Source organism: Drosophila subpulchrella, chromosome 3L, assembly GCF_014743375.2.
Source record: "Drosophila subpulchrella strain 33 F10 #4 breed RU33 chromosome 3L, RU_Dsub_v1.1 Primary Assembly, whole genome shotgun sequence".
Classification (NCBI taxonomy): domain Eukaryota; kingdom Metazoa; phylum Arthropoda; class Insecta; order Diptera; family Drosophilidae; genus Drosophila; species Drosophila subpulchrella.
Genome location: NC_050612.1, coordinates 10,264,207 through 10,283,253, shown reverse-complemented (window position 1 = coordinate 10,283,253; position 19,047 = coordinate 10,264,207). Strand labels below are relative to the sequence as shown.

Sequence of the window (19,047 nt, the reverse complement as noted above, 5' to 3'; positions counted from 1 at the left end):
TTTCTGTGAAATTATTTACGATAATTTATCATAAAAGCTACACCCCTCGTTCCACTTTCCCTGCAATTCCACCTGTCGGCAGTCGCAAAAGGCAAACAAAGGCTTCGTTTTCCCCAGATAATTTGAGTGGATTTTCTCATATTCCGCGTCTCGAATTCGGCATGCCCCGTTTCGAGTGCATTTTGCGGCTGTTTAGCGATTCGTTTTGGTGATTTTTCACAGCCATCTCTGACTTTTATGTGGACTGACAGGCGATGGCGATGACTGGTGGCGGCTTCTGCCGCAGATGCAGCACCCAGCACCCATCACCCAGCAACCTGCAACATTGCTGGTGCAAGTGCAACTGCAACTGCAACTTCAACTGCAAGCGAGGTTGCTGCTTTGGCATTTCTCAGGTGAATGGCAGCCGAAACGTGAGGAGTTGCTTGGCTCTTAATGGCCAAGAGCGTTAAGTGCACAAATAAAGTTGTTAACTATTGTTTAACGCCACCGCCGCGGAAAACAAGACATTGCTGTACCAACACATGTTAGGGGGGCCCCAAAACAAGACACAAAAAGGTAATATTTATATGAAAAACAAGCAGAAAGCATAAAAAATAATGACAAACATAAATATCGGCTTTACGAGTGCAACGTGACTTCATTTAAAATCGAACAAAATATGCAAAATAATCCGCTGGCAGTCGGATACGCACAAATACACGCAAACCGGTCGCACGTGCGTGTTCGTGGTCAAGAACCTCGAACTCAGACCAAATTTGGCACTTGTTGTGAGAAATGGAAACAAACGGGGAAGCAGACAAATATCCCTCCAAAAAAATAAAGCCCATAAAAATTAATAAATTTTATGTTCCATTATATTCGTTGTTACTTTATTATTTCTGTTTCTGTTGCTGCTTTTTTTTTGTGTCTTTTACCAACTTCGGCAGCCGCTTTGCATTTTAAAGAGCCGTCGTTGTCCACCGCGAACCCCGTTCACCATTCAACCGCCTGACATTTCTTTTCAATTTAACTCTATCTATTAACGACCATCAATATGCCAAAATAACTATATAAAAAAGATGTCAAATTGCCAACTGTTTATTTGGATATTTTTACATCTCTTAATGCGAGGCATTTTCTTAGCCCCCCCTCGATATTGAGCCATAAAATTGGCCATTTTGCGTTCGATCTTGGTGGCTGCGACAGCTGCGCATAAAGTCGCTCCATAAAACTCGTAAGAAATGGGTCCAAATCATATCAATAACAAAGGCATTTGAACTGCGGGAAGCGATAAATAAAATGCCTAAATGGTTCGGCCAGAATGGGGTTATAAAAAGTCAAGAGATGATGCCCACACAAAGGGTCCCGCAGATAGCGATCTAATTGGTGCTGTAATTCCCGAAAAACATCCAAAATATCATAGTCTTTACAAGTTGGGGGCTTTCTAAAGCGATTGCCCGACTTCATTAACGGCACGTGCCGAATATCAGTTCATCAGCTGTGCGAGTAATTCCCCCCACACACACCCAGTGCAAAATTGAAACAATGAAAGCCCGGCTTTTGTGATAAGGCCAACAAAAGGCTGCTCAGAGCCAAGTCAGATTCATCGGGGGGATAAGCAGAAGCGGCCTTCAAAGCCGGCCAAAAGTAATTGCTAGGCCAAGACAAAAAGCCAGAAAGCCAGAAGGAAAGGCAAGAAAGCAATGGTAGAAATGCTATAGCACCACATAATCGTTAAATAATCGATGGCGTATTGTTCGCGAATCCAATTGCCAATCGCGCCCCAGGGCCAAACTTCAATTGAGTGCAAAAAAAAAAGAGAGATATGTTTGGATATAAAATTATATTTCCTGAAATTTGTTTAATGAAACGACGGCTAATGTTTATTATCGCGCGCCAGTGAAAGTTTCCATTAAGGCAGGAAGCAATAGACTTGACACATTCAAACGGCCGAGCGAACGCTGTGGGCCAGAACAAGTTCGCTGCCTGAGTCTTTCGTTTGGCGGGCGGGCGCGAGCAGGTTCGTTGCCAGAGTCTTTCGTTGCCGCGTTGAAACCAATGTCAAATCCCTGGGCTGACCCTCTTCAAAGCCCACGGATCGCCGATAAGTCCCGCCATCGCCAGCGAATTAACCCCAAACCCCGGGCGCCATAAAAACTAAACGCTGGACTATAAAGCCCCCAAGTCGGGCCCAGAAGATCGTAAAAATAGTTTAGTCCAGCATATATGCATATGACGGTTTGTTTTGGCCATGACTCAGCCAAGGAGCGAAAAGCGATTTGTATAAAAAATCGCTGGCAATTATTTTATTGGACCAACCGCACATAAATCTTGGCCAACGAGAAGCAGACAGAGAGAGAGAGAGTGATGGAGGGGGAAAACTATGCCAACTATGTTTTTCCGCATTTTCCGCCGGCCAAATCAGCATGGCAAATCAAATTTGGAACAGTAGTTGGATCGCTCCTTTCCTCGGAGGCCTGCGACAAGTGCAGCCCATGCTCGACATGCGTTTTGCATCGTTTCGTTTCGTTTTCTCGGTTGCGAAATGGCCAACTCCCTGGTTTTCCCTCTTTTCTTTTTTGGCCAACTTAAATGTCACCAGGGGACTTGAGGCCTGTGTGTCTCCTCCGCGCGATTTGCAGTCAATTTCTGGGAATTCAATTTTGTGTCCACTTTGCATTTGCTCAGAGGAGGCTTTCCGCTGGCCGCTCGTTTGATTTGCATCGAATGTCGAATGGAAAATGCCCTGTGGGATGTGGACCCACAAATTTAAGTTAATTTTCTAGCGAGCTGCACATGCGAAAAAGATGGGTTACAAAGTTGGGCTTTTCACAAAATGTCAGTACTTCTTTCATTATAAAAAAGAACATTTTTTTTACAAAAAAAAAAGATTTAAGCAATGTATATTATTGAAATATTATTATTTATACTTCATTAATATAGATTTTCCCTTGTTATTGTGAAATGGGCAATGTAAAACAATATTTTTATTTAATGTATTTGAAAATAATGAAAAATAAACCAATTAATATAATTTAATATGTCTAAGCACTTTTATTTTTATAAGCACTTTTTATAATTATTTCTTGCATTTCTTAAACTTCAAATAAATGTAAAGTGGATAGTTAAAAGTAAAAAGTGAATAAATAACTTAATCTTATTGGAACACAATTCGTTAAAATTAAATAAGTATTTTAATAAGAGGATTAGCTACTTGTTTTGTAAGTAAACAAGCATTTTTATGAAAAGTCCTAGTGCCTTGAGTTAATTTCAAAAATTGGCTGAGTGTACCCCCCTTCCTGCAGTCTAGGCTCCCCGCCCGTGGCATGCCACATGGGCTCTCGGTCCGCAGGCAGGCGTGTAGGTATTGACAAGCCAAGCGCTACCTGCTACTACATGTTACCAAGAGTTACCTGTGCCTTGCCACACCGCCTCTTTGGAAACTCGGAACTCTTTACATGGACATTCCCCGGCGAGAATCATTTACACGCGAGCAAATCGCGGAAGGGGGGACTCTGCGGGTTTTGATTCTGTTTATTTGCTTGTCGCCAGCCACAATTTGTCGGCACAGCTGGACGCGTCTCCTTCGCTTTGCTTTGGCACCTGCGAAAGCAAACAGCCAACTGCAAGACAGTCCACAGTCTTCCGACCTCATATATAGGGAAATATCTGTTCAGTCCACCGAAGGCCGAACCGACTTTAACACCTTTATCTGAGGCGAACTCATCAATTAGGTAAAAGAGCGCAAGACGGGCTCATAAATATTTAAAGTGTATTAGGCTGGGGGAAGCGAAAGAGCGGAAGAGGAGAAGACGAAGCGGAATTTTGGAAACTCTATGGGTACACAGCAAAAATCAATTATATTCTTGTTCGTTTAAATAACTATTAAATAAAATCATAATAGGTTTTATACGGTAATTATTAATATTAATATTAACATTTTGAACGTATATATGACATAAGTGAGAACAATTTTAATACAAATAAGAGTAGATTTTTCCCTGTGTAAAAGATACCTGGAGAAACTGCTGGGGGACACACAAGGTGTCAATTTGACATAAATGGGTCTCGTATCTTCTACTCAAACCACGCTCGTGTCGTTTACATAATTAAATGAGGTCCACCCCTCGCCGCCCCACACCACCTTATTTTCTCCGATTTTTTTCTAATCGTAAAAGAGGCGCTAAGTGGCAGGGCAAACAACACAGTACAGCACAAATCTCTCGAAAAGGTGTTAAAAGAAAAGCATGAAGCGTTTATCTTGCCCCCACTCCATTTTCCATTTCTCAAAAGTCCATTAAAAAAATCAAATGTTGCTGGCCATCTTTAATAGGGGCAGCTGCAAATAAGAAATAACTCAGGCTCATTCATCAGCTGCGATCAAATTTGAGATCATCATCATAAATTTAGCTCAGCTCGCCCCCATATATCGTTTTAAGGATCCGAGACCTTAACCCTCTGGAGAGTTCGTTTCCAGCACTAACACCCTCAGCTCAGCTCTGCTCTTCAACTTTGACGTCATTCGCCGTCAGTGTCTCTTTCATTAGCGTTCGGGTTATTAACCACCTTAACCCCTGGCACCCCTTGTCCTTTGGCTGGCATTCTGCCCTTTAGAGCCGGCATTTTAACACCTTTTGCGAAGGTGTTCCGTTGGCATTGGCGTGTGCGGCCGACGACGCGTGCGCGTCTTTAAAAAATTAACTCGCAATGTCCGACATTGTGTGTTTTTTCCGCCGTTTAAGTGCTCAGTGCGAAACGAAGGTAAAAGAGGGAAAAATTACAAGTAATCGATATGGAAAAATACTATTAGGTTTATTTAGGACGTTTTTCTGACAATTTATTAAATATTTTACTATGAAAAAATATAATAAAGTCCAAGAACAAACTCCCAAGCTAAGAGTAAGAACATACATATTCTACCTAAATATATAATATCAAAGTTAATTTGCAATAACAAAAAAATATAAACAAATCAATTAGAGTTTTAAAATCATAAAACACGTATAATCAAAAATAAAATCAATTATAAAAAAGCTTTATACATAAATGCTCAATAAAGTGCCGATGAAGCTTATGGCTTTTAGCTTTATTAGGAGTAATAAAGAGAATCACTTAGTAATTAAAGGCACAGGTAAATTAAACTTTTGATTGGATAATTTTTATTGGAACTTAATATGCATTTTACAACGATCTTGGTTATTAAAATGCAGAAGTTAACAAATTTAAGCTCGCGCTTTTATTGCTTTGGTAATTTTCCTGTCATCTGCATATAAAACCAGAAGTCAAGACAAAAAGTCTGATTTTTACATCAAAGAATATTCCTAAAAAATACGTTCATACTAAAAATAATTCTAGATCCTGTTTGAAAAAGTATACTTTCTGCAGAGCGATTAAATTTCCCATTTCTCAATCTCCCACCAAATATGCCAACTTCTGCTGACCCAGATCTTATTGGCGTGATTCATTTGAAAAGCTGCCACATGTTGCAATCCCCCAGCCATATACACTCTGTATATTCTCAATTGGCCATTCAATGGACCTTTTCAAATGCCATTCATTATGCCACTAAACTTATTAGCTACAAATGTGTCTCCGCAATGTGTCAGTTGCAGTTCCCCAACGGCGGCATAAATCACTTGCCAAAACGGCAGCTCCACCAGAAAAACAGAAAACAGCACACAGAAGCAACAACAATGGGAACCACGGCATAAAAAAAAACAATGCCGGACAGCCAAAGAAATGCGTTAATCAATGCAAGACCCAAAAAATAAAAAAGAGTTTGCCCAAAAATGGTCAAAAGACCAGCCCACAAAAGTCAGTCGCACGTGAGTCCCAGATGATTTGCGAGGGGAATTCAGGGGGTATTTCACTTGCTAAAAACATTTCAACTTCCTCATTTGGCGAGACCACAAAAATAAACTTAATACACATTTACACATTTGCCGACCTCCTGCACCCGCCTGCGAATCTGAATCGCACTTCATTAAGACCCGCCGAATATTTGTAAAAATAACAAAACCCAAAAAAAGGAAACAAAACGAAATGTAAGCTTAAAATATTTGCGCTTTTGCTAACGAGTTGCAAAAAGGCAGTCACAATGCGGCAGCAACGGGCATTTTGCGTTAATGATGCACATTGTTCAGGGAAAATGAGAGGCCGAGTCTGAAAACCCGAGGCTGACACCTGCGTAATGAAGGATTTCAGATATGAAGCTTGATTTGGGCTTGTGTAAACAAATATTTAGTTAACGAAAATGAGTAAAAAATGCAAAAATAAGAAGAATATAAAATGCATTACATAAAATGCAAGCCTGACCTGAAATTTAGAAATTTAGATAAGGTGTTAATAGATTTTTTGACTTTTTAGAGTACTTTGTTAAAAAATAAATTGTAATCTAAAAGGAAAGGAACAAAGTTTTTATGGATCAAATTGTACCTTTTAAAATTGTTTATAATTTACAGGGAATATTTTTTTGAACTTAGCGTTGCATCTTAATGTTATAAAGTTAGTACTTTCCCTTAAACCTTTTTTAAGCATATCCTCTCTTAACAACATTGTAATTCAATTCATTTTATATTATTTCAAAATGCAGCTTGTAAAAAGAAACCTAAAAATACATTTTATTTGTTATGTTACTGCCTTGGACACTTAATTCTCACTCTGATTTATGCACATCTCAGCCCACCTTGACGTCAGATTTAGCCCCTCTGCTCGCTTTTTTGCAGGTGGGCGTCAATTGGAGCAGCTGCATCCAAAAAATAAAGCCCAAAAGCCGAACGACAAACAGCAAAACAAGCCACAATGATTGCCCGCTTCCTGCTCAAAATGAAAAAAAAAAACACAAAAAATGAAATAAAAGTACTGGAAAAAGGGGGCGGGCAGCGAATTATGCACTAAGCGATTGTCATTACAATAAATTTCGCATATTGTGCGCATAAATTTCGCGAATGCCTCAAAGGAGCCCAGGCAGCTGGGACATCCAAAACTGGAGTTGCCGTGAGTCATGGGTTCTTATTGTACGCGAAACTGGGTCAAATTGCGGCATATGCGAGTGCTTAGAAGACAATGAGTCAACGCCGCGTATACGCAATGTGGGCCAGGCAGTAACTTCTTCGAAGTGACATTTCCAGTGGGGCTTTTTCGGCTCTTTTCGGTCTTTTCGGCTATTTGACCGTATTTCTAGGCAGCTGTCGGGCTGTCAAAACGTTTGCCTTATCGACATTTCAATTAGGCTGTGCAGCAGGGAGAAGTTTGCCACATTAACGATATGAGTTGATAGTTGGCCTGTCAAAATCTTTTGGCACATATCTATTTCGTACGACTGCCGTTCAAATATCAGCCGCATTGGCAGTCGCATATGCAGATTGTGTGGCAAGTTAAAATGCCAGCAGACATCAACTGTTTAACATTTCTCGACTTCTGTTTGGATCGGTTCGGCTGCCCCCCATCCAAAAACATATATATCGGCCATATCGGTTGCTCATTCAGCAGTCTATCTGTCCAATTAAGCATTTATTTTGCGACATTTAATTAGGCAAGATAGAGCGTTTAGTAACTGAGTGCGGTTGAGTGGAAATATGACAAGGTTTGAGGAGTGGGAAAATGTATTCGACCAGTAGTTAGTCTATAGAAATAAAATATAAATTTAAATATATTTAAAAAAATTAAAAACACCCTATTTTTATGCTGATTAGCCTCCAATCTCCCCTTCTCATCTCCCGGAATTCACTTTCATTTTCGCCAGCGACTTATAATTTGCACTCCATACTAACTGCGCTTTGTTTATGGCTCATTTAGCTAATTTCACTTATTACCCCTTACAGCATCCCGCCCTCAGTTTGATTTATTTTAACGATCCACCCAAATGAGTTTAATTAAGCAGCGGAGGAATATAAACAAAACAAGAAATTCGCTTCCCAATTATTCGAGTCGAGTCTGCTGTTTATTTGCTTAATTCCCGTGTTAAATGCATTTAATTTAACTGTGACATATAAATTATCGGCAACCTTGGGCAATCCGCGTTCTATGTAATTAAATAAATTGCCGGGGGCGGGAGTGGGAATCGGCTGTGGTGTTTTAAAAACAAATAAACCTAAGTAAGGATAGCCGGGGGGCGCAAATATTTTGACGATCGGCTTGCACAATTAATAAACGAAATTCGTACGGAATACAGAGTACAGAATACAGGGGCATAAATTATAAGGCTAACATATGTCTGGCCTGGACATTGTGGCCCCGTTCCCCCGGCAACTGCCAAATGCAATCACGACTCGCAGAATCGGTTGGTAAGAAATCATAGCTCTCTCGCCTGAGACAAATGCGGCATGATGGCCCAAGGGGACGGGCCAGGCAATTACCCACAACTGGGAAATTAAAATGCATGTGCAGTGATTTTGGTAGGGGTTTGCCAAAGGTGGAGAGAGGGGGGCTACCCAGGGGGAACCTGGATGCGTGTGGGGCTCGCTGACCCCTTGAACCGCCGCGGTCCCCCGCCCCTGACTGAGTCGCATAAAATATGTGACAGCTTTGACACCAACAAACAAATAACCGCAGCAGCCCATGGAGAACCCCTCATCCCCAAAACCATCCAACATCCAATCTTTCGTATTCGTATTCGTATTCACTCCACCCGAGGGGAACATCATGTCCGACAAGATTTTCGTTTAAAACGCGAACAGGTTTCGCTTATATTTTCCCTCTGCGTGTGCCGCCTTTCAGAGAACACTGTACTACAGGGAAGTATCGTTCAGATACTTTTACTTTTTAGTTGTACAGAAATATCATCTAAATGTTTAAGGAATTCCTTGTGATTTTCTTTCTTGGTCTTCGTTTCATCAAAAATGTTCAGTTTTGTACATTTTTTTGTATAATATGTGATTTACAAAATTATTATAACATGGAATTATAAGGTAAATTCTAAAATATTTAATTTTGGGCTTGTAAATCATAGTTGTTAACATCAAATGTGTTTAATTGGACTTGTAAAATTTGAAAACCCATATATTTGAAAATGATTAAGACAGAAAACTCTTCTTTTGTAGACCAGTGTAAGCCCAGCGAGAAAGGCTGGCGCAGATTATGCTAATTTTCGGCATTTCATTGAGGAAAAAGTCTTCGTATCTATGAGTCTGTTTATCGGGCTGTGAGTGTGTGGAGGCATTTCATTGAGGCCAAGCGATATTTACGCAACCAGTTAACAGAAAACTTGAATCCCAAATGGACATGGCCGGCAGAAGTTTTTGGGCAGAGGAGCGTTGGAGGGGTAGACAGGTGGGTGAGTCTTGGACAAAAAGTTGAAACAAAACTCCCAAAATAGATAAAAGTCCAAGAGGCAAAATGAAATAAATCAACGGGCTGAGCCAGACGACGAGGGAATAAACAATAATTTGGTTAAATTAGAAAATCGGTAACAAAAATCAATGATGCTGAAAATTTTCATAATAATAGCGTTAATAGCCATCATAACAACGGTCGAAGACCAAACAATAGACCAATATTTTCGTCTGGGAGGGAAAGGTGGGAAAAGATACTGCGCTGGAGTTGTGGACTGAAGTTGTTTTCGAGCTATGTTTTCTTGGATTCGGGAAGAGAGACTTATAGTAGACAAATTGCTGAATGAATTGAATATGGGAATGGTTATGGTACTGGGGTCTATAAAAGAGCTGTGTGACTTGGAAATATGCATGAAATACTGAATGATAGAAGATTCAGCAATCAAAATATCGCTGAATACCCCAAGCTTTACCAATCAGAGAAGAAGATCTATCGCAAGCATTTAAAAGATACATTTAATCATTTAAATTTGTTAAAGAAAATAAAGCGTATTTGATTAAAATTCAATGGCTTAAAAATCACCTACAAAATTAAAAGAGTGTGGCTTCTATTGTCTTTTAAAATGTAGATTTGTATGCCTTTACACAAATGCTAGTTGTGCTATAAATCGATTTCAAAAGAATCTGGAATTTTATTGATTTTTTAAACCCTATTTAATCTATTTTCATTCATTTAAGACTCTGAATTTTATCGCTTCGCCAAAATGGCGACCCTATAAATCGACATTTTCCGTTCTCGTTCTAACGGTTTCAGTGCATTTGTCTTCCTAGGTACACACAGATACAAACTCAGATAGCCATTGCTTATATAGCCACTATGTACACCCATTGTATATACTTCCCGTTGAGCGGTACATGCGCAGTGTCACGCATTCGCTCAGTTGTTCAGCCTTTCAGTCCGCTCCGCTCGACGGCTGTTAAGCACCATTAAGCAGCAAAAGTCAACGTCGCCATGTTGAGACAGCCCCCCCCTTGCTACTCAGCCCCTGGCTGCCACCCACCCCTCCCACTCACCCCCAACCCCCTTTCACACCCGCTGGAAGCGTCCAACCAAAAGTCGGAGCAATAGCTTGAGCTTCGCAAGCGCAGCAAATCAAAACACATTTCATAGCTTGGAACAAAACAACAAAATCAAATGGCGAGAAAAACAGCAGCAAAAGCTTAGAGAGTAAGGTCAGAGGTGGTGGAAAGGGGGTAAATATGTTTTAAAATATTACTATACTATGTTTTTAAAGATACCATATCTCAAAAAAAAATTATAAATATTTTAAAATGATAACACAAGCAATTCTATAATTTTAAAGGTTATGGTTACATTTATTAATATTACATTTAAATGCTGAATATTTTTAACGAAGAATTGAGATATTGAGATCTTTATAACTCACTATAATCTTTAATCATACTAAATGAGTCTTAATTTCTTAAACAAAAATATTTAACTTAGATTTTTATGTTTCAAAAAGATGTTGTATTAGACAAGGTATAATTCTTAGAGGTTCCTTACAATTTAAAATTAATTTTATTTAACATTCTTAAAATCTTTTTATATATTTTGTGTTATTCTTTATCAACTCACCCCCCGAGAAGAACTTCCCTCTACACCACTGCCCACTAAACATTGAAACATGCTCATATTTATGAGTGTGGAGTGAATAAATAAAAACGAAATGTATTTTTATTTTTTTCCCTGAGACCGAGTTAATAGGAGAAACAAAACGTTTAAACGTTGCTGCTGAAGTCCGTCTCTGTCGCACTCCCACCGACCGTACAGCCCGTACCGCCTTGGCCCCACCCCCCTGGGTGGTTAGGCCCCCTAACCCCCCTCAAAGTCCGCCCACCCCCTCCACTGGAACGACGCCATTTGCCAGCGTTTTGCCATACAGTTGCTGCCGTGTCGTTGGTGTTGCTGCCGTGCCGGCGATGTTGCTGCCGTGTTGTTGCTGCTGCTGCCGCCGTCGTTCTGCTCATGTGCGCATGACGAATGACCGCAATTTGCGACAGTTTTTTTTCCCCGGCTCTTGACTATTTTATTTTGTAGCTTATTTTACTTTACATATCTGCCTGGCTGGCTGACTGATGTTGTTGACTATTAGCCATCGATTGTGCTGTCCGCCGGTGTGTATATCTATTTTCATTATTGGCTGCCTTTAAATGCGGCTCTTATTTGCCTTTGCCTATATATAAGTTTATTTATTCTAATGACAAGTCACTCGAAACTGACTGATATTGATATGGTTATTGTTGTCGCTATTTACTGTTCCCGTCTAGCGCGCCATTTTGCTATTAAGAGCGATTTGGTTTAGTGGGTTCTGGCGATCGCTGTTCGCAAGCGGATTTAATTGAGTCTATAGGCGACCTAGCTTTGAATTTGTTGATGTGAAAAACCCTCCTAGAGTATTTATGTTTGTTTTTATACCCTTGCAGAGGGTATATTGATTTCAGTCAGAAGTTTGCAACGCAGTGAAGGAGACGTTTCCGACCCCATAAAGTATATATATTCTTGATCAGCATGACTAGACGAGTCGATCTAGCCATGTCCGTCTGTCCGTCTGTCCGTCTGTCCGTCTGTCCGTCTGTCCGTCTGTCCGTCCGTTTCTACGCAAACTAGTCTCTCAGTTTTAAAGCTATCGGGCTGAAACTTTCCCAAAAGTCTTATATCTTTTGCAGGTAGTATATAAGTCGGAACCAGCCGGATCGGACAACTATATCTTATAGCTCCCATAGGAATAATCGGACAAAAAAATGAAAAAAAATTATATCTTTGGTGTTTTTTAGCATATAAACTCCTAAGCTTGGAAATAACAATTTTTAAATAATTTTGAATTTTGAATTAAATTTTATCGAAATCGGACGACTATATCATATAGCTGCCATAGGAACGATCGGAAAATTTGTGGAAAAATAATATGAAAAAAATTATAGCTTCGGTGTTTTTCAACATATAACCTCCAACGCTTGGAAATAACATTTTTTAATTAGTTCTGAATTTCGAATTAAATTTTATCAAAATCGGACGACTATGTCATATAGCTGCCATAGGAACGATCGCAAAATTGGTAGGAAAATAATATGAAACAAATTATAGCTTCGGTGTTTTTTAACATATAACCTCCGACGCTTGGAAATAACATTTTTTAATTAGTTCTGAGTTTCGAATTTAATTTTATCAAAATCGGACGACTATATCATATAGCTGCCATAGGAACGATCGGAAAATTGGTAGGAAAATAATATGAAACAAATTATAGCTTCGGTGTTTTTTGACATATTATCTTATACTATTGGGAATATAATTTTTTGTGTTTTTAAATTTAATAATTATAGCTGCAAGGGTATATAAGCTTCGGCTTGCCGAAGCTAACTTCCTTTCTTGTTCAATTTCATTACTTACTGCAATAAAATGTAAATAATTATTTTTAAGTTTCTAAAGGAAAATTTTGGTATAACCAACCGAAGATTTTAATTTACTAACTTTGCCCTAACCTAAAATACCTAATTTTTTAGATTAAATAAGGAGATTTTCTCTTCATAGAAGCTGCTAACATCTTTTTTATACCCCTTTTTTTAAGTCATTCCAAAAGGTGTTTTTCCACAAATATTATACCCATAAGGACACCGAAAAACAACAATTTTCCACCACATTTTAGCACTTCCCTGGAGTCTCCTAATAAAGTTTCCCCATAAGGCACATATTAATTTTCCACCCCCGCTCACTCATTTGCATAAAACCATTCGCACAGCTATTGCATATCACCAAGATATTGAATATCCTTGGCTATCCCTTGCGAAGGACAAACAGGAATGCATAATAAAGCATTAATTGATGTCGATGACGCGTCGTTTGGGATATATTCTCACAATTTCACGCTGGGCAATCATAATATTCGGCTATATTGGGGTGGCCAGTGAAGCTATGAATAAAATACTACAAATAAACGCACAGGAAGTGCCCTGAAACCCAGGGCCTACAAAACCAATTTCCGATCAGAGCTGGAAAAGCGCTCAGCCATATCGAGGGGCTCTTAACCCATAGAGAACTGGCATGCGCAACATGTAGATTGTGTGGAATCAATAAAAATTTGAAATGAAAACTGTTGAATAAATGCTGATCGGTCGCATACAGGATTTGCGGGCAATTAATTTGTGTTCTTTTTTTCAGGAAATTCAAAGGGGGCTAGAACTAAAAGTTCAATGGCCAAAAGGCGTTTATTGACAGGCCCTATTAGTGGGTCAATTGCCCAGAAGAGATCTCAATGCTGGCCACTCGTACCTGGCGCCTCTTCTCGACTTATACCGATTTCGTGTACCTTCTGTACCCTGGCAATTAGCGATCATAGAAATCTCGACCGGGTGATAAAAGTTAAGTAAGCAAATAATGTGAATTGAAGTGACTTTAGGCGCATGTTCGGCTGCGGATATCTCCCATCGGTCCACGGATTATATATAAGAGTACCTTACGGAATGTGCTGCCATTTCCATTTCCATTTCGATTTCGGTTTCAATTTAAATTTGCAATTTGGTTTCAAGTCGGGCTGGTTTGTTTGAACCTTTGTTGGGGCTTTACGACCGATCGAGCTGATCGAGCGATGGAGACGACCATCCGATGATGGCTTTATCATCGCACCCCGATCAAATGTGTTTTTTTTCTCACCTCGTTGTTGAAATGAGTTCGAGACCGAAATTGAAATTTACAGCTTCGCCATTTGACATCGGCTTGGGTCAACTATTTGAAGATTTCACGCAGATTTTGTTTCATAATCAAATAATTGATCTTAATGCGGCTTCGGGGCCTTAAATAAAATTTATTTCATTCCATTCGCTGTCATCCGCTAAGTTTTTGATCCCATCAAACTCGAGACGAATTGCGCTTCAATGTTGCGGGGGTTTTAGCACCTCTGCGAGCATAAAAAGCCTTTTTTTATATTTTTCGGACAACTAGTTTCCGCAATAATTCGCTGAGGCCAAACATGTTTTTTGTTTTGGGCCTAAGGCAATCTATCAAAAAATTAAGGTGATACTTTTTGATGACTTGAAAAAATGCCAAAAGGGTTTGCTCACTCACGTGCCATAAAATTGGGGTATATAAGAAAAGAGGGAATAAAGGTTCGAATTGGGTTAAATCACTGGTGAGGATTCTATTGAAAAGCTTTTAAGAAATATCAAACCAAGATTGATGGATAGTCCCATTTATGGTTTCGGACATGGCTTCGTATAGCTTAATTAAGGAAAGTTAAAGAATGGCCTTAAAAGAGGCGATATGTAGCTTACAAATTTGTAATCCTATTTATAGGTTAAAGATTATTTAAAATTAAATAAATTTAATTAAAGTACTTATGCATCTATATATTTTATTTTATTTATTGATTGCAAATCAGGATAGGGGTTTTCCCAATCATTGCCTATCTTCAAGACCGCAAAGTTCTGTACAAACTCAGTGGCCTGTGAGTGATTGATTCTGGGGGCCCGATTGACCTCCAACTTGGCCAGGCGGCGAATCAATCAAAACTGGCTGCAAATAAATGATATTTGTTGTGCCATTTTTGGCGCATTTGTGTGCCGGGTTTCGTTTTCATTTGCATGAATTGGCAAAAAGCAAAATAAGGCAAAGACTAGAAACTAAAATCAAAAAACTTGGCATTATGATGAAGGAAACCGAAATTACTGGCGGGATTTGCATAGGAATCGATCGATCGTTCGATTGATGGGCGATCTCCCACTGGGCCTTAATGAGATTTTGGCCAACTGTTTTCATGGCTTACTCCAGTTATTATTTAACTGCCATTGTCTAAGGCGGCGTGTAATTGGCAATCGGTGTTTTGTTCGGGGGTTCGATCCAATCTTGAACTCATTTCGAAATGGAAAGTCAGTCCACTAGGGACATCATTATCTTATCGGGCCATTATTTGGCCGTTTTCTATCTAATTTGCCACGATTTTTTATGGCTCAGATGAGCAGACAGCGGAGTAATTGTACGGGGCCGTAATTCTTGTTAAATTTCACCACCGATTCCGATTCTTTGAAGGCGGCCGCCTTTGTCAGACGCCGATTCGCAAATGCAAATATTTTCTATTGATTCAGATTGGCCATAAACTCATATACGATTATTTTCGTACATTAGAAAATATATTTTATTGACAAATCACTGGGGCGATTGCAGGTTTCGTTTAGTCCACTAAAATAATTTGCATAAATCTTGGCCCCGTGCTGACAGTAGTCCCAAACCCCCCTCTCCACGAACCGCCCAACTTGTGAGTTATCTGATTTTTATCTATATTTAATTATTTACGATTGAAGCACAATGGTTCAGGGCCATTAATCAGAGCTGCAAAGGCTATAACCGCGTGCCTACGTGCTTGATTAGTCCCATTATTCACTGAATGTATCGGATACTTGGATACTTGGATACCCCGATACTTGAATACTCATTGCCCGCTAATTCTCTGTAAGCGATCGTAAACCAATTTCGTTCTGAGCCATAAAATACGAAAGTTTTTCGTCATAATCGCCGTGAGTCGTGGGAAATACCTTACCATATCTTGCCATATCTGCCAAATCAGTGGAAAAAACGGAAGAAGTCCGCCCCCTCATCCCAAACTTCATACTATCTGGAGGAAATAGAGGGGCTTTCGAGGGGCTTTCAAGGGGCAACAGCGCTTTGTACTTTTGCGACTGTCTGTAAATATTTGACAACACATGCCTAATTAGTGCAGCCATTGATGGTGACAGGCGGAACAAGCAACAACACTTGTCGAACACCCAGCTCTTTTACGACTCTCATTTTTTCCCCGGAATCGCCAATGTCTCGGGTTTCTTCATATGCCTTTAGTTTTCTGAGCAGTTCCTTATCTTTTTCTAGGGGAAGGAAGTGCTCTGAAGAGTGCCAGCAAGAGGCACTTAACCCAAAGCTTTGTTGAGTAAGGCTAGACTTTACCAAGGGTGAATAGAACTTATCAATGGGCGTAAGACAGGTAGACTTCGGGGTGTAAATTGTTAAGTTAAGGTGATAAAGTAGGGAATGATGTTAAAGTGTAGAAAAAATATAGTTACTAAACAAGGATATAGGATAAGATACTGAGAGTCCTTCAGGATCATGAACCATGATATTTTACTCGTGCATTAAAAATATATAGAAGCTAACATAAAGAAAGGTTCTTATTTATAACCCTAATTTTATTAATGTAGTTTGAGTTTCTATAACTATTTAATGACAATAAAAATTATTTCAGTTTAAGATAAGTCATTTAAAAAAGTATAATTATTAATATTGCATCATAATACATCGTTGAAATGGGATAATTACCTGTACATAATATCTTATTTATGATTTTTCACTGGCTATATAAAAACTCCCCTATCAAGGTTAAGTCTACCAAGAACACTCCTTTCCCTTCGATCGGTTCCACTACACTAAAACATTTATTGACACCCAGCGGGGTATTAATAAACAGGATAAACACTTCCCCAGAAAATAGTATTACTCATACGCACCCTGGCCATTTGTACTTATGTTCTCATAGTAACCAATGCCGACCATCAATGCCGCCCAGTCGATGATCGGGCTATAGCCATATATATTCCTCTATAGGAACCATGACGAAAGACGTTCGTCAGTCAGCTGGTTTGGGTCCGTGGAGAGGGGACACTTGGCACATTGGCAAAGTGTTGTGGCCAAATATTTACCCAGAGCTTCGCAAGTAAGCGCGAGTCAAACAATTGAGGCAAACAAACTGGGAAAACAGAAACACAGGCTGCAAACATGGATGCATCGAACGGAGGAGTGAGGATCGCTTGGGATCGGATCGCAACAGTTTCCCCGAGGAAAGGAGCGCGTGAAAAGTGTGGACGAGTTCAAAAGAGTTAACCGACCGTGTGTTTGGAAACGGCTTAAAGAGCCGAGAGTTCCTGCAGGTGATAACGAGATTTACAAATCGATTGTCGCTTTTGACAAACAAAAAAAAAGGAGAAAAAGAAGGAACCCAAGGAACACCTGAGAAGATCCGAGGTGCTAATCTCTGTGAGCACACACTCGAAAAACACACAAATTCCGCAGCTCAAGTCCTCATCTCAATCGATAATCGAGCTAATTTGTTTTCGCTTTTATTGTAATTTTCGATTGCCGCGTGCGTTTTATTTATACTCGTACTCGCACTCAGAAATCGACAAAAATCTGGTCTGTTCAAGATTTACATTTTGATAAGCGGAAGTTGTTGGGCTTTAGGTGTTTTTCATGTGATTTGTGGACTCGTATTTGTTTTGTGCCTTTTGCCTTATTGTTGTCAAATTTGGCTAAAATTAATTTGCAATAAAAGCGGCTTAATTAGCGCATTTTGTTATAATTATGGGTCGTAATGGCTTACGATGATTTCGTTTGACTTTGATTTGACAAGGAACAAGGGATCTTAAATTAATTGGCCAACATTTGGGTATTAGAAAGCTTTAGGATGCATTCATTCCTCTGAACTAATTAATATTGCAGGTTAAATACTTTTTATATTTTATTTACCTTTTGCTATTTAATTTAATCAATTTTTTTCGAAATGATTTTGGCATGAGTTTGATCAAATCAATATTCCGAAAATTTCAGATCTCTCAAGAATTAGGTGATCATTTACTTATTTCTTCAATTAATATTTAATTGTTCAACGAATATTTATATGGGTTATACTTTGTCACTTGCTTATATAGGTTAAAAGGGATTCTAGTTTACAATACAAAATGTTATTACTTTCAAGACATTATTGAATATGCTTAAACATTTAAATATAATATTTAAATTTATTAAAACAATTCATTCTTTTCCCATTTAAGCTTTGAAAGGGATAAAAAATATTATGGAAATCCTAATAGCAAAAAATTACCAATTTGAAAAACTATCTCTGGTTTTCCATTTCCATCTTAAATCTATTTTTAAAACTCCCCACTTTTTCCATCGCTCGAAACTCACCTGCATCACCCAGTAGTTATTGTTGGCGGCAAATTGATCACCAATTATGATATCCGTATGCATTTAAGCGGCGTTTTTCGCATGAAGCTTCACTCGAGTGGTGGGGCCAGGGGTAATGCCTGGCGGGGGAGGGGATTCCACCGATTCTACCGATATTCTACCAATATTTAACCCGACAATTTGCAACTGGGCTCCGTACTTTTATTTGCGGACAATTAAATGGCGCTGCTCTGACTCACGAGTCACGACGATCAGTTCAAGGCACAGTGATTAATCAATTTTCGGACTTGGACTTGGGATTTGGGATCGGATTCTGGTTTTGGGTTTCGGGGATTATTATTGAATACTTCTGCTTGACATGGCACTGCGAACAACAGACATTGCGGCACGTTTTCTTATTATTCAATTGCTTTTTTGTTATTAAATTAATTCAATTTGCAAGGATATGCAAATGAAGGCACTCGATCACTTTCTCTCACTCTTTTGTTTCCTTTGTTTGCGCACTTGTGTATTTTTTATCCTTTGCGTTAATTGCAAAAATTATTAAAAAAGCCGCCGGCTATCGCTCACTTCCGCATTCGATGAGCTTCGGCTTGTAGCTTTTCTGTATCTGTATCTTTTGTTCCTGTCGATAGGGTGTATATATATTGATGGGCAGTAAATTCGTTGCAATATTCTATAGATTATGTTAAGGCACTTGTGGGTTTTGATATCTGATTTTATTTTGTTTTGCTTAAGAGGAGAATGAAGGTGTTTCGCGCGCTCGTCGGCGAAGTTGTTACTGCG

The 19,047-nt window shown here is 39.2% G+C and overlaps 1 protein-coding gene across 1 annotated transcript in view; it reads right to left on the bottom strand.

Moving 5' to 3' along the window:
• Positions 1-19,047, bottom strand: part of LOC119554743 (dendritic arbor reduction protein 1) — a 32,575-nt gene extending 13,528 nt beyond the window's left edge. The window contains exon 1 of the mRNA XM_037865767.1: positions 18,262-19,047. Within this exon, the coding sequence (XP_037721695.1) occupies positions 18,262-18,324 (63 nt within the window). The 5' untranslated portion in view covers positions 18,325-19,047. The remainder of the gene's footprint in view (positions 1-18,261) is intronic.